The sequence below is a fragment of the Centroberyx gerrardi genome, chromosome 24 (genome assembly GCF_048128805.1).
Source record: "Centroberyx gerrardi isolate f3 chromosome 24, fCenGer3.hap1.cur.20231027, whole genome shotgun sequence".
In the NCBI taxonomy this organism is placed as follows: Eukaryota; Metazoa; Chordata; class Actinopteri; order Beryciformes; family Berycidae; genus Centroberyx; species Centroberyx gerrardi.
In genome coordinates this window covers 17,407,047-17,423,584 of record NC_136020.1, presented here as the reverse complement: position 1 = coordinate 17,423,584, position 16,538 = coordinate 17,407,047, and the positions used below count along the sequence as shown (strand labels likewise).

General features: G+C 42.4%; 1 protein-coding gene across 1 annotated transcript; it reads right to left on the bottom strand.

Annotated features, from left to right (window-relative positions):
* Positions 1-1,500: 1,500 nt before the first annotated feature.
* Positions 1,501-14,541, bottom strand: slco1e1 (solute carrier organic anion transporter family, member 1E1). Its single transcript, XM_071895999.2, has 15 exons — positions 14,440-14,541; positions 13,140-13,281; positions 12,573-12,705; positions 12,328-12,455; positions 11,373-11,519; positions 11,025-11,123; positions 9,955-10,188; positions 9,296-9,460; positions 7,904-8,099; positions 7,436-7,601; positions 6,640-6,824; positions 5,872-5,936; positions 5,465-5,582; positions 4,900-5,282; positions 1,501-1,559 (listed from the first exon to the last, which is right to left on the bottom strand). Exons 1-15 carry the CDS (start codon positions 14,539-14,541, stop codon positions 1,501-1,503), a joined length of 2,322 nt encoding a protein of 773 aa, XP_071752100.2.
* Positions 14,542-16,538: the final 1,997 nt, after the last annotated feature.

Here is a 16,538-nt window from a genome sequence, read left to right as displayed (position 1 = left end):
CTCTCCAAATATAGCCGTGCATTTCCATTTACACAGAATGGGGAGGAAGGTGTGTGTGTGTGGTGAGAGGGGGGGGTGGGGTATGTGGGGGTGTAGGGAAGTGGGGTTCAGCTGAAGATATACCTCAGTCCAATAGGGTCTCATATACCATGCACACACACACACCGCTATACCTTAACGTACATTCTCAAACACACACACACGCACAGGAAAGTACACACACACACTCCTGTACACACACACAGACACACACATCTACGCACGTCACCATCCTCATCATCACCTTCGTCATCGCTGTCATCAGCCTCCGTGGTGGGACTGACCCACCAGAAACCCACACCAGGGAGAAGAGCGCTGTCAAAGTGGGAGGCAGTCTTCCCTTTTCACATCGAGGCACGTAATGAAGTTTTAGGTCAGCAGACTCCGGCCCCCGCTGCCGTCCTCCCGGGTTCATCGGTCATGAATAATGAATGTGAAGATGAATTAACATGAATAATTAATGGGGTGCTCATTATTCGGCGGGTTGAGTCACAAACAACTGACAAACTGCTAATTAATAAAGTGATAGTAAAACATGAGAATAATACATTACAGGGATGAGGCGAGCTGGGAGTCTAACTGCAGTTTAGTAGAGGATCAGGAATCAACACCCTTTCCAGTAATCAACCATAATATCATCCACAATAAGATATTTGTCAATTCTTCATATGCCAAGAGGATTTGACTGGCATTTGAGGCATATGAGAAGATGACCACATGGGCAAATTACAATTAAAGTAATAATCTGTGACATTTTCATATAAGTACATGTCCATTTTGCTCTCTATGGCCAATAGATATAACACAACCCATAACCAGTTAATGAAAGCTTTTACATTTGCTAAATTTGCTGTTTTAAACGCTTGGTGTCTGGTAGGTCTTTCAACAGCAAGTGATGCGTTTTACATTTCGACAGCTGTTTGTTTGGAACCAACAGAAGAAGAACTGGGTATTAGCATGAGCAGCAATGGCAGAACACACAAAGAAGAGAGCGCCGCCTACAGAAACTCAAACTACATCAACAGAGGATCCAGTGCTGGACACACTGTTTGATTGACAGGTGATTTCTGGGAAGTGCAGTGCAGAAACACCACAGAAATAATCGCTTATTATCAAAGATGTCTGCAAAATAACAAAAACAAGCATCTTGCGGATTATCACTTTAACAATGTGACAGGTAGACAAACTAACCATAAGATGACCCTTTCCTAAATCTAATGAATTTAGCTAGAAAAGCGGAATAACTAGCTGTGATCAAACTCCAAGTTGGAAGTTGCAGATGATGCTTCTCAGCGTTAGGACTGTTCTTTCTAATGAACTCTTCTGTCTGTCTGCGTCCACAGAGACCATCCCACAGTCTCATTGGGGAAATACCACCACAGGCTGCAGGCTGCTGGTAAGTGCTGGGCTTTAACCACAGCTTTGAGCTAACAGAGATGTGATGCAGTCCTAATGGACGTGTCACGCCCACACCCACCCAGGTCCCATGGATGCGGTTCCTGTGAGCTTTCCAAGAAAACCTAATAAAGACACAGACACGACACACCGTTCTACATTTCAGCTCTCTCTGCTGCTTCCTCATGGATGGTTTGGTTCACGTGTGCAGACTATTTTTGGCCTAGAAGTTGTGACTTAAGAAGTTTCCGTAGTTGAGAATCTACTTTGTGCACCTGCACCCTCACCTGACACCTACATTCATTATTTACAAGCTGACTTCTGCTGCTGTCCTCTTAACAAACAATGCAAGAATTACAGCATGAGAATCTAAAGCCAATTGATTCATTTGACTATTTAGGAATACATTTTTGTCAGAGTATATTTACACAATTATAGCCTTTTTCATAGGCAGCCATTAGTTAATCATTAGTCACTCCAGTGGAGAGGAAAGATGATATTTAGAGAGGTTCATATGCACAATCTTGAGTGGAGGGAAGAAGTGGAAGACTTAGAAGAAAGGAGGGTAAGAGAGAGAGAAATAGAGGAGCAATGTGGGTGGGCATGAGTGGGACTTTAAGTCTATTTTTGAATGTTATAGTCTGGGGAAGAAAATGATTTTTTGTGTGATTATGCCGTCTAATCCCCTGGGTTATCTCAGTAAATATGAGAAGCCAGGTGTGGTGTGTGTTGCAGCAGGATATTCTGCTCATGAAACAGGACTGGGAAAGGTTTATTGGTAGACAAGACACTGTTACCATAATTGAACCTTAATTTACGACAAGCTCAGTGAAGCTGCATGAGCTTGAGAATTGCAGCGGCACAATGCTCCACTCTCATTCACACTTTACTCCACCGTAGTTTGGGACTAAATATCTTGGTCACGTAAAAAGCAGTTTTTGGGGGGAAGACAAACCTCTGCTCATTCACTTTGTCCCCATTCATATTTTCCAACTCTGTGTAGGGATTTGCACTGGAAAGCTTCCATCCACAAGCTAAACGAGCATTATTAGGATTCCTGTAACACTGCAGATAAGAGGGGATCAGAGGTGAGAGGAGAATGATAGCTGGAGGACCAGAAAGGGTAATGGGGCTGTGGCCTCTGATAATGAGTATCCGTGTTGAGGACATCCACACATGGAGGTTTGCAGTGATTATAGTTAACTAGGGATGCTGCCGCCATCGCATGGTGTAGTACTTCAGTGATGGATACACAAATGTACAGACAATACAGTACTTAAGCACAATAGGAGCCAGATAACTGAGATCTTGATTGAATAACTGGCAGTAAGAAAGGAGCATTGATTTGCTTTGTGATTTTTAGTTTTTTTTTCATCTTTTACACTGAGTTGGAATAATATTTATTACTTAGGTAGAGGCCATGAATAAGCCCCTTCGGGCTATTCTGCTACCTATACTGCTATACTGCTACCTTTATTTTTTTCTGATGTCTTCTCTTTCTTGTTTTTAAACTGTGCAAAATAAATAAAAGACAAAAGAAAAGAGCATTCTTGTACGCAGTGTGACCGGTCTCTCTCTCTTTCCCACACATGATGCACACACACACACTTTACGTCACCAACACCTATCGGGAAAACAAATGCCAGTCATTTGTGCATTAATTACACGGAAATGAATGACTCCCTGGTCGGGTATGCTGGTGTTTTTTTTTTTTTTGTTATGTTGTTGTTTTGTCTGACAAATACTACTCAAACATGCACTTTCCCCTCCGGCCGCTGAGTGTTTGGAATAAATAGAAGAAGAACTGGGTAGTTAGCATGAGCAGTGATAGCCACCAAAGAGAAGAGCGCCACCTACAGAAACTCAAACTCCAAGGAAGAAGATGTCACAGTCCCGCCCACACTGTTTGATTGACAGGTGATCTCTGGGAAAGTGCAGTGCAGAAACACCACAGCAATGAGCGCTTATGATCAAAGATGTCACCCAAAATAAATAAAAAAACAAGGAACTTGAGGATTACCATATTAACTTTTGGATCCAACGTGGTCTCATGAAATTTTGGGTAATGAGCATGATGTCTTAAAATGCAAATACCATGCTCCGTGCAAGAAATGAGAGAAATATGTTTCCCCACCATGAAAGGATTACATGCCATGGAGGAGACACGACTGGAAGCAGGCTGTAGTTTGACATTGAAATAGTGCGGTGGAAAGTAAGGGGGTGGAGGTAAGATTTATACATTTTATACATCTTGTTATACATTTTGTATTTAACCATGACCAAAACCTTACACTAGTCTTAACTAAAGTAAGCCTCACCTTAACCGAAGTTGATTACTTGCCTAAACTTAGCTAACCTTGTCACTTCACAAACACTTGGATATGACATGACCAATTCATGCTCTTATCACACAATCCTTTCATGGTGGAGGAACGTAATCTTCACATTTGTTTCCACAAACACGTAATCTGCGTGACAGAGTTCATGCTCATTTCACAAAGTTTTTCAAGACTGTGTGTCTGCTAATAATAATGTCCAAACTCCGCCAAATGCGAGCACAACTCGGTCAAGAAAATCCTCCTTAGGTGCACGGCCAAAGATTAATACATGAAGAAAGAAAAGCCAGCACTCTTAATGTCCTTTTGTCATGACAAAAGGACATTAAGAGTGCTGGCTTTTCTTTCTTCTGCTAATAATAATAACAATAATATCACATTGTATTAACAGAGCAGGTAATGTTCATTAAAATTCAAGGCTTCCTTTATTGCTGTAAAACAAAAGACAGCATGTATTTTGGACAAGGACTTTGTTCTGTGCAGAGCTTTTCAGTCTGGGCCTTGGAGGGCTGCAGTGCAATGCGTAAACAACTCTATTAATAAAGGGGTTGCCACCACAGATTTGGGCTTGAATGTGTAGTGCATGACCAAGACACTGTGTACACACACATAGACATGCGTGCACACACACACACACACACACACACACACACACACACACACACATATGATGAAAAACTGTCAAATCTGTGCCACATAGAGTCACATTTTGAATCTTTTGATCCTTGTGTAAATCCAGCACCATCCAGTTTTTAATGCAAAGTACTGTAATATATTCCACAGTTCAGTTTATGCAGTGGTAGGAATGGGACTACTGGTAAAAACAAAAGAGCAACATTTCTATTAGTGTAGATGAGGCTACAGCCCAGCAGACAAAGCAATCTCTCTTGGCAACAACAATCCCAGAAGTCTCGCTTTCGGGCAAACTGGGCGACATGTTATGTTTGTGGGCTGGCAGTGTCTTCGCTGTGAGACAGGCATTTCTCTACCATGTTGCTGTTCTCTGTGTGAACGTCCACTTCCACCTCTCCTTCCCGCCCGTTGTTGGTCTCCTCACAGACCGCGTCTCCTTCCTCCTTCACCTCTCTCTCTGACCTCTGCCCTTCCTGCTCCAGCTCCACTCCCTCACTGGGAACGGGATTGAACTCGGCGGCGGTTTCTGTCTGCGATTTGTGCCGTTGCTCCTCCTCTGGGTCGATATGCGCGGGGAGGAGTCTCCCATCTTGGGGGAGCTGCTCTGCTCTGTGAACCTCCTCTCCTTCCTCCAGGTCCACCGCCACCCTCACCCGAACTCTCGGGGTGTGAGGCGGCGTGGGAGTTCTGGGAGTGTCAGGCTGGTCCTCGGTGGGTTTTGAGGGGGTCTGGAGTTCAATTTCTCCCTGAGCGTCTGCTTGCTGCGTCTCTTTCGCCGCCTCTGGCTTCCGGAACTGCCGTCTGAGGAGGACGACGACGCTGATGATGAAGAAGTAGGAGGAGCCACTGAGACAAGTGATTAGACCCAGGAAGATGACCCTGCAGATAGAGAAGATAGATGAACAGAAGACCGGGCAGGATGCGTCACAAAAATCTTTAATGCTGTGGTTTCTCGGGTGCAGGAGGAATAACCAGGCGGCAAATACAAGATAGGACAGAAAATAAGGAGGTAAATTAATGTAAAATACTTAAAACGGATAAGTAGAGTGTCCGCTGCTTACCTGTACGTATCAGAGTCGTACATGCGACACGCCCCTCTGCCCCCACACTTCTTGATCCCCCATTTCAGGCAAGTTGAATCAATCAGGGCTCCGAAGTACACCGGTGCTGGAATTCCACCTATCAGACAGACATTGACACTGACATTATTCTTATGTTTATTCCCAGATTTGATTATTTTACTGTTGCATCACAGACTGCCACATTACCGATCAAACTAATAGAAAAACTAGCACTTGAACTAGACAGTGGGTGGCATATCTATCAGAGGAGGGGGTAACTTTCAATTTCTTCCATCATTGCCGCTATGAAAAGTAATGTTTACACTGAAAAGCAAAACAATCAAAGATATCAAAGATGGCAGGAAAAGCCTTGTGCTTTAAATGCAGTTGAAAGTGACGATGCTTACCAAGGGTCCTAACTACCAAGGTGTAGATACCCAGTGCAAGAGCTTTGAGCTCTGGTGAGATGCAACTGTAAATACAAGATAATATCAGGTTACATATGGAAAGTCCATTTTGCAAAAAATCACCACTCGAAGTCCGTCATTTAATATCTATAAATATGTGGGATTCAGTCTGTGAAAGTGCATAAGGATTTAAATTATCTATTAAAAGTAGGCTACAATGAATTGAATTTTGTGCTGTCAGTCATTTTGTAAGACTAAATGTCACATTTTTCAAATGGTGGGTGTCTCATTTTGGATCGGAACTTCTTACACTCGAGTTAATGCACTAGATTATCTAATGTAGGCTCACTGGACCGCAAATCATAACACATCATAGAAGGACTTTGTATTCATATTTCCAGTCATGACAGTTTCATAGATTGGAGTTGGGAGAGACTTGACCCCAGCCTTCCTCTCTTCATTTCAAAAGACAGGAGAAGTCTGACAGATTTGCCTCCTAAAAAGGGATGGAGACTAGCAATTTTGTTTGTCATGTATTGCTGTATTTGTATTGTAAGTGTTTTGATATGCATAGGACTTAGACAACGAAATAAGAGCAAGCAAACAAACATTGGAGCAAATAACGGAACAATTTCCTTGTGTCGTTGGGAGTGGCTGCGAGATTGACCAATCTGGAATCTGGGATGTAGTACCAAAAATGACGGATTCTGGATTCTGGATTTGTGACAATAAAGTTATTTCCTTCACGACAGGAATGGATGCACACACCGTATGATGATCATGTAGCCGGGTGTGACTCCAAGAGAGTTGATGAAGGAGCTGAGAACAGAAACAGCCATGTAGGAGGTGAAGCTGCGGCTGCAGTCCTTGGCCCGGGGGCACTGACCCAGGCTCACTGACATACTGCCCCCTGCTGGGAAGGAGGAGGACACACAGCTGCAGTTGTGGAAGACCTGGTAGACAAAGAAAATGGCAAAACGATGACCACAAAATACCAGAATATTCACTAAAGCTTGAAAGCACAAGCAGCTACAGTTTACACCTTTTGGCAGACACCACTATTAAAGCAATATTCCACATGGTATTCCTCCGCTATGTTCTCTTCTATCAATAAATGTTCTAAAACGTTGGATCCACAGTCAATTGAAAATCAAAGTAGTGGGATCTGTTGTTGAATCTGTTCACAAAGTGTTAAATGTTAGTTTCCAGGCTATTTTCGTGGCCTCATTCAAATGAATGGGAAGTAAAAATCTGAACGCTACAAACTCGTCCCAGCTCCATCCGATCTTGTTGATTAGTTTATATTCAGTATATGGCAGTCAAGTGCTGAATAACCCCAAAACTAAGTGGAATATTACTTTCAAGCTGCACTAGGCAATTTCGCACATTGGCGGCACCAAGTGGCAGCACAAGGTAACTTTGAATTGTGAGACTTTCAATACCCAGGAGTCATGTGACGTCCAAATGTCTGCTTCTTAGAGGCTGGTGAGCGGCTCTACTGTCAACACCGTGTGCGTGTAGTGTGTTTATGTGCATGTATGTGTACTCTTGTGTGTGGCCCTACTGTGTTCTTGCCGTATCCAGTGGAGCTGAGGCAGCCGGCCATGCACGGAGAGATGTAGCTGAGGCCGTTCTCCGAACACACGGGGTCCCACTCCTCCGCCGAACAGGAGCAGTCGCTGTTACACTCTGAGAAGAGCATGTCGCCGCTGTACGACACACGCGCGGTCCTGCAAGGCACAGAGGATTCACATTCTACATTGGCTTACCTGAAGCATTCATTCATTCATTTGTAAATCATCCACCAGCCATTATATTTAGCCTAGTGACACAAAAGTGGACAAAGGCTGAGGGTTGTGTGTCTGAAATTTGACAGACTGACAGTATGACACAGCTAAATATGAGTTTTCCATGTATTTTCAGGCTGTAAATAGACTCAAATTTTAGATTGTGTACTAAATTCAGGATTGTACCTGTAAATAATGAAAGTATTTTGGTTGGTCATAGCTGTGGCCACGGTCTTAACACTGACCCATTGTATGTGACGGTGAGCCCAGCCACGGGAATGTTGTCACACTTGGCGCCGAACTGCAGCAGCGTGAGGAGGTATGCCAAGAAGGAGGTGACGAAGGAGAGCTGGGCCCCGGAAACCACGCCCAGTTTGTACCTCTTCATCAGCAGCCCGCCCAGGAAGATCCCCACCGCCACCGCCGGCAGGTTCAACACACCTGGAAGAAGAGCACAAGGGGGTTTGGACACAGGTTGGCTGAACTGTGCGTTCACACACTGCGAGAAACACCGTCAACAAGTCAGGGGAAGTGCATTCATTTACTATAGAGATGAAAAACCAGGGAAACCAGGTCAATAGGCTTGTCGGTGGAGAAAAGTTCGCCACTGCTGAACTTTTGTCATTGGCCGTCAACAGCCAATCAGATTTCCGTGCTTCCTTGTTTCCCTACCGATGTGGTTTTGTTTCGTGAACAATAGTTTTGTCTGGCAAGTGCAAAATGGATGAGAACCATTCAAAGCTCTGCAGTTCTCTGCAACCTTTATTTGAAATACTACAGGAATACATTCAAAAACTATGCTTGGAGAATGGTTGAATCCATCTATGGAGTCGATTGTCAGCTCTGAGGTAATTTTACAGATTTGTTTTTCCATTTATTTTTGATTGATTCTACCTTATTACTGCTTGCTAGAATATAAGACAGAAACAGCAAAAAAGGACACTGGTGCTAAGTTTGAATACCCAACAAATGCCTTTCTTCTTCCCTTTCTTGAGAGGGGAAGATATATCAAACATGACTGAATAGGTGACTGCCATACATTCATCTACACAGAGGTGACCAATTCTTGTTATACAAGATCAGTCATTTCTTATGTGAGGAAAGGAAAATTGCAGAATCGGTCAAAAGACAAAACAAGGAGACTGATCTGTGCGTACATCTACTGCAGCTGGACAGACCTTCAGTGATGTAACCTGGGCTCACTGAGTGTTTCAGGTCTCTCAACATCAGACCCCCTAAAGTCCAGAGACCGCTCCTCTTACAGCCTTTAGCCCAAATCGACATCAAAGCTGGCAGGCCGACTATTGAGACTTGAATGTTGGGAGTGTAACCAAAGTTAGGATCCTGCAGTTTGACCCCATTGAGAAATCTTTGGGAGTCCCTTCCTTTCTTCCTCTTTCCTTCCTCACTTCTTTCTCTTCTGTCCTTTTCTTTCTTTTTTCACCACCGCCGTTTTGTACAAATACCATCACAGCTGCATGTACCATTGGTTGGACCCTAAGCAATGACTGTGCTGCCCACACTACGTCTAAACAAAGTGTCAAAGGAGCAAAGTACTAAACTTACTAGTAGGTCTTGTAGGCTTAATTTCAATAGTCTGCATAAAGCAATTGAATTAAAGAGGTTTATTTCTTTACCAATGAGGAAGTTGGCTCTGGATGCAGACTGTCCAAACTGTTGTTCCATGTACTTGGCTTTGAAGGTGAACAGACCGATGAAGGAGTTGAACTTCAGGACGCTCGCACAAAGGAGCAGGAAGTAGGTGGGAGTTCCCAACAGGCGCTTCAGAGAGGGAAGAAACCCTGGAAAAACCCAGAAAAAAAACAGTAACCAGACACATACAAGCAAGCCCATACACCTGCGCTCATGCATAGGATTGGAGTCGACTCAGAATTTGTTCATTTGGTAAAATACAATTCAGTAAATTTGAAGTGGAATTGGAAATCAAACAGAAAGTAGAACTTTGTGGAAACATATGGTAACTGACTTCTTAGTAAATTGCATTTTCACATTGAAAGACATAAAATTAAATACATAAATAAATTGTTTTGAATTTCATTTAATTGACTTGTACTTCCTCAAGTTCAAATCAAAATCAGTTATTTCTTGTGGGATTTTCAAATTCAATTCAAATGCACTGAAACAAGCTGTCATCTCAGAGAAATTGACAGCTGAATTCGGAATTGAGCCTAAACATGACATTCACAAAAACACATTTTCAAACTACAAACTTCAAACTTTCTGTCATGGAAATCTCCAGGTTCTGTCATTAGAAGAAGGAGAGGATGGTGGCTACCTTTAGCGATGTCAGTCAGTTTGGCGTTGTGGGTGTTGTTGAGGGCATCCTCTGTCCCATCCAGGGTCTCATGGTTGGGGGACGACTTGTCCTCCTCTCCCCCCTGCTTGGGCAGCATGCGGGGCATTAACCAGAAGGGAATGCCTGCGAGGAACAGGATGGCAGAGGACACCAGAAAGCCCATCCACCAGGCGCCCACCCAGCGGGCATCTCTAGGAGAGATGGTCACGCTCTCTGGATGGAAAAACACACACAGACGTTTCATCTTTGGACCCAGGAGCATCTGCAGAGGTACAAAGGCTGCTGCTGGGTGCACAGCAGGTTTCAATGGCGTCAATTCGCTTTCATTTACAGCTGCAAAAAGCTAATTTGCATGTTGGTGGCCCCAAATAGCAGTGAGAGGAAAATGTTTGAAATATGTTAACTTCAATACCCAGAAATCCTGCAATGTGATGTCAGTAATCTACACACAGCAAGCTTGTTTTTACCAACCCGGCCAATCTGTGATGCTTTATACCAAAGTATACCAAAGAGATGAGAGAGGAAAAAAATCTAATGTTGGTGAGTTCAACTTTGACTGGATTTCACTCATAAGTTTTGATTTGTCACTTGCTGTGGGTGAAGAAGTGTACATATCTGACACCAGAATTTAATTTGGGATGAATGGGGCGTCTCACTTAACACTCAAAGGCCTGCTTTGTGATTTAGACTGATTGATCAACTGTTTGAATTTATTTGAAATAATTCATTAAGTATTTAGGGACAGCACCGTGGACAATTCTATGTTCCTAGGTCAACCTGAGAGACTTTAACATCAACCTTTAACTATCAGAGGGAGCGGTGATGAGTCCTCATAGGGCTCACTCAGATTAGTCCTTACTAACCTGTTCTGACAGGGCTGCAGCCTATTTTTAAGGTAGTTTATCAGACCACTGCACCATGAACAGCAGGCATAGTCAAAATGAGGCTGAACCAAAGTTCCAGCTAGAGTCAGCATCACATTTCATTTCATTTTACCTCAACAGTTGATATACACTATCCCCCCCATATCAAAAATGTAGTACACTTACCCAAATCAACATATCCAATATCAACATACAGTTTGGCACAATAGGAGCCCAGAAGGAAACCAAACATGGGGCCAAAGAGGGTGATGGTCTGGAGACAAGCTGCCAATCACAAAGCAAACAATCAAAAGATGTACATTTTGTATCATGTGGTATATTTTCACACAGTAAACATTAGTGCTTCTCCTATAACTCTTGTATAAGCAGTGATGGTTGGGGATCATTTTGGTTTGGGATCCTCATCTATCCCTAAAAGATGCCCAGTCTGTACTAAACCACTGTTCTTAGACAACATAGGGGACCTGAAGACTTTGGTTTGTCTGACATCAGTCTTTCTTCAGTATATCTCACCTATATAGAAGGCAGAGTTTTCAGCTTTAGCGAAGTCGTCGATGTAGGAGATGCCCAGTGGTGTGACGGGGGTTTCTCCGATCCCCCGCAGAGCGTTCCCCAGGAACACATAGATCCACATGTGGGAGCTGGAGTCTTTCACACAGGCTGCTCAAGGACACACAGACACACACACACACACACACACACACACACACATGTACAAACAGCACACGGCAATTTCATTTGCATGCTTTTTACCATTAGATGTCAGGCTTTACACAGATTTGCATTTGAGGTTTTACTCTTTAAAAACCTCCGTTGGAACCAAAACACATGGAAGTCTTTTAGGTGGGATGGCAGCTCCTTATGTGTATGCGTTAGATACTCATACGAATTGTATATCCAAAATAAGTCTTTGATGCTTAACTCAACCACCCTCTTCGTCTCACTCACATGTCACTGACGAAGAGGAGTTGAAGTCTCCCAGCCTTCCAGGACACAGACTGGTACCTCAACTATGAACCACTGTGAGGTATGAACACAATCTGGCAACGGAGACGCTCTACTTGCTCCACTTTTCCCTCCAAACTGCTTAAGCAATGCTCACTTGGAAGAACAGAGACACAACTTCTAGGACGCCTGATTAAACCTATTCACTTTTAACCATTTCAGAAGGATTACGTGTGATATCTTCATTATTTTTCACTTGAAATTGACCTTGATTTGATATTGATTTTTCTTTAATATGCATGTTCTGTGGTTGAATACAGTGGCATCTAGTTTTAAGATTAACTGCCTCGCATGTGAGTAAATCTACAGCATCTCAATTAAGTGCTACCACACTTTGTGATTTAGACTGATAAGATGAGGTGTATTTTTACATTAAAATATTGTCTATAGTGCAGCTTTAATCTACAGATAAAGTGTGTGTGTGTGTGTGTGTGTGTGTGTGTGTGTGCGTCCTTAGTCTCACCTGTTTTGTCTTCAGCAGAAGTCTCTATCTGGATTCCCAGTACGTCTTGTTTCTTCAGAGGATCCACACAGGCAGCGATGCTCACACTCGCATTCTGGAAACCTTGGATGACCGTGTCATACTTGTAGCTGTCAAAAAACAATCCAGCCACAATTAGACTTTTTTTTTCAATTTTTTCATGTGTTATTTTTTTTCAGAATGTCTTTATCTAGCTCTAAGAAGCTGGTGTTTGCTGATTTGTTTACCGTCCCATGAAGAAGTGTGGCAGGCCGGTGAGAAGGGCTCCTACAGCCATGAGGAAGCAGCCCACAGCAATGAACCTGGGCCGGTGCAGCTTGGCCCCAAAATGGCTGACCACAACAAGGAACAACAAGTTACCTGAAGAGAGGAGAAGAACAATGGACTAATTCAAAAGTTGAATGAGAAAATTGTCAGTTCACTGATTATAAAACAAGTCATTTAGTCTATTATTGAGTCCTAAAATCCAAATTTTCTTAAAACAAGTGGAAAAAATCTGCCAATGGGGTGAGATCATTTCACTTGTTTCCAATGCATATCAACTTGTTTCAAGAATTTTGTAGAATCAAGTGTCATTTTCTTGATAGTAGTGCAGTGATTTTGCCTTATTCTGACTTGTTTCAAGATATTGACACTCATTTCTAGAGGATTTTAGGACTCAATAATAGACTAAATGACTTGTTAAGGTGGAGATTAGATTCAAACTAAAAGAGAGAGGGGAAAAAAAGCACAAGTGAGAGACCGGGACTCCATACATTGCACAAAAGGAAACAGGGTCATCAGAAAGATCATACCCATCTCAAAGCCGCCGTCTATGAGTCCAGTGAGCGAGCTGGAGAGGTCAAAGCGTCTCTCAATCTGAGTGATGGTGCTCTTCATGTAGGTTCCTGCCAGGGCTTTGGAGAAATTGGCGAACGACAGCACCACTATGAACAACTAGGGAACACAAGGGGAAAGGGAAACATATTGTCCTCAAAACAGGCCTAACACTTCAGATACACAGGTTGGCCGATTTACAGGCTTGTTTAATTGAAGAGTTTAATTCCAAAAATAGGAACATCTGCACTTTGAAAAACATAATTTGAGTTTTAAGCTATGTTTTAAATATGCTGCTCATAAAGAGACATAATCATTTGTATTTTTGAAATTTGACATCTTTTCTCAAATGCTGATACAGTATAATTTTGGAACAAAGTCCTTCACTTGATCTCTATAATTCTGTGTCACCGGTTTGAAGAACTACAATGAACAATGTAATCCCCCTGTAGATGGTGCAAAACCTTCACTTCACTCACAAGCTTATTGACTTTGGATTGAAATGCTTCACTGAAAACAAAGCCGATTTACAGTATTGTGCACATAATCTCACTCATATCCTAAAAACTGTATGTGTGCAACTGCATGAATGTGAAGAAGAGAATTGCAGAAACGAGCACGAGTTTCTCAGAAAACCCTGCGTGATTAAATAAAGGTTAAAAACTGATTCATTTGGTGATGATTTGGTGATTTGGAAAATTTTGAAGAGTTTTCAAAAGTTAGTTGCGTTATATACTTAATGCAATGAGTGGGCCCTACTTAATTAAAATCAAAGCAACAATTTCAACCGGATATCTCCTGGCTGAACTAAGACCCATGCTGAAAATCTTTCTCAGAGAATCAATTAAAGCAAAGTCAAGGATGAAACAGAGTTTAGATGTGTTATGGGTGAAATGCCTTGTTAACTCTGTGCATGCTGATGATGATGATTAAGTGCTGATCTAGAGTAGGAGGATTTTTGTCTTTCAGAGCATAATGAGTAAGATGATAATAAACAATCAACAAATAAACAACAACAGATAAACAATCCAACATCAGAAATCTTACTTTGCTTGATTCTAGCTCAAAGTTTTGGGAGAAAAAAAATGCTCTGATCATGTTGTTTGATTGATAAAAAACTTATGAATTTGACATTTTAGGCATTTAGCTGACGTTCTTATGCAACAGCAGAATAAGCTTCAATTCCCAATTCAGATCAAGAGAGAAGTGGTACGAAAAACATTTTTTTTTGTCTTCTTTGTTTCCCATTGAACTGTCCCTTTGTGTTAACTGCAGTACCTTGAGAGTGCAGATGCTGCGGTGTTTGCTGGTCGTCTGGTCAGGGACACACAGAGCCTGCTGGCTGGTCAGCTTCTCTCTGTCCTCCGCTGGTTCTCCCATCCTACAAACTGACTGTCTGTCTGCCCGTCTGTCTGTCTGGCCTCAGGACACTGCAAGAAAAAAAACAGATCGTATAGACAAGGTAGGTTAAGTAAGAATGTGGAAAATATGTTTTGATTGGAGTACACTCTCCAGATTTTAGTCTTTCCTCATAAAACTATCCACAAATTACAAGAGTTAACATCAGCACCAGGGATGTTGGGGAGGTTAAACACACTTAAACTCAGTTAACACCACTTTTTAGGGTGACATACATCTTTATGAGATAAATTCATCATAGATCGTGGTGAGTGGTGCCAAACTGATGTAAGTTATATGAAGATAGAGTATTTTATGGGGAAAAAAGCCCCAATTAATGCTTTTCTGAAAGTATAATTGAGGCTTAAATTGGTTTAAATCGGTTGTTTGTTTTATGATTATCATCAGCCAGTCGTCATAGTTTACCCACCTTTTTATTTACCACTACATCAGTGATTGGCGCCATAACAAGGCATCAAAAGGCTTCAAAATGTTGTATTGTTTCAAGGAGGACTTAACATTCCCACAGGTTTATGGGTATTATTAAAAGCCTGCTCTGGTTCTATTTAAAAAGGCAAATAGCATAAATATTGTAAGGTTTCAAAAAGTTATCGTTTTACAACCAAATGTGAAGCTTTAGGAGTGAAAGTATTTCCAGCGATTCCAGCAAGTCCTGCTGGAAAGGCCGTGGTCTATCAGTTCAGGTTCAGACAGTAGATGCTCACCGTTTCCTGCCATGGGAACACATCTGTATCTATCAACAAGTGACCGAACAGCGAGTAAAGAGAATTGTAAACCCATACTGTACCTGTGTGACTTCCAGCAGCTTTCTCTCCACAATCCTCTCAGCTCAGTAAATGTCAGGAGCTGCTGACCGAATCCATGATATCAGAGAGAAAACTGGTTTCCAATGACAGCTGTGACTTCATTTGTCCTTTGACCGGAGAGAGGGAAAATAACACTGCAGTGCAGGTACACTGAAGGTTTTGAAGGAAGCAAAACTCCACGGAGGCAGTCAGTGTGTTTTTCACCTCATAACCCCAATAATCCCCTTCAGATTTAGCCATTCATTCTTCACCAACAGACCTCAAGTCTCATCAGAGCAGGCTCAGAAAATATGTAACTGGTCGAACAGTTGCATATTTATTAAGACCCAGAAGACACATTTTTTGGTTCATGCAAAAACACACCAATGCAAATACATTTTATCATGCACACACACAGGCATACATACACATTGTAGAACTCATATAGAGGAAAAAGCATCAACTATTTGATTTGGTGTAGGAACGTCGCTTCAAATACTAAGGAAGTTAAAGAAAATACCTAGTGCATCTCCAGCAGCCGGGGGGACTTGGGTCTCCCCTCTCTTCTTCTGCTCCTCTTTAGGCAGCTGTGTGTCTCTCCTCCTCCTACTCTGAGGAGACAGACCTCCTCTCCCCAAACTCCTATTCTCCTGTCTGAGGGCAACGCTGTTACTTGGAACCAGCGGGACAAAAGGCCTGGTAAATTTTTATTCCACACACATGCCAGCCAGTCCAGGAGGGGGACAGCAACAAGTGAAGAGAGAGGGAGAGAGGGAGAGAGAGAGAGATAGGGGGGGGGGGGGGGGGAGAGAGAGAGAGAGAGAGAGAGAGAGAGAGAGAGAGAGAGAGAGGACTCCTTGGGACAAATCAACTTAGTTACCCCAAAACAGTCTGCTGGATGTTTTGAGGCTATAGGTAAAACATCATATGCCTGTTTTTACTAAGCTGAAAGTAAATACAATGCTAAATTCAAAGTATATAAAACCATAATTGTAGTTTTGGCCCAAGGAGCAACAGATTGCCTCTCTGCAGAAAGGAACTAGTCAATGTCATGAAAATCAAAACTGCCTTTCATGCATCTACTGAATACGCAATATAGCTGTCACACAAAAAACGTCCATCTTCATTCATATTCAGCCTTCAAATCTTATTTTTCTTAAAACAAGAGAAAAA

Bases quoted from the DNA above. Each gene is read 5' to 3' on its own strand.
- slco1e1 (XM_071895999.2), bottom strand. From the start codon at position 14,541: ATGGGAGAACCAGCGGAGGACAGAGAGAAGCTGACCAGCCAGCAGGCT. The intron at 8,100-9,295 runs GTAAAGAAATAA...CTCTTCTTCCAG, and splicing joins CAGAGCCAACTTCCTCATTG to GTGTGTTGAACCTGCCGGCG. The intron at 1,560-4,899 runs GTGAGGGAGTGG...TGTCTTTATTAG, and splicing joins CGAGTTCAATCCCGTTCCCA to GTTTTCTTGGAAAGCTCACA.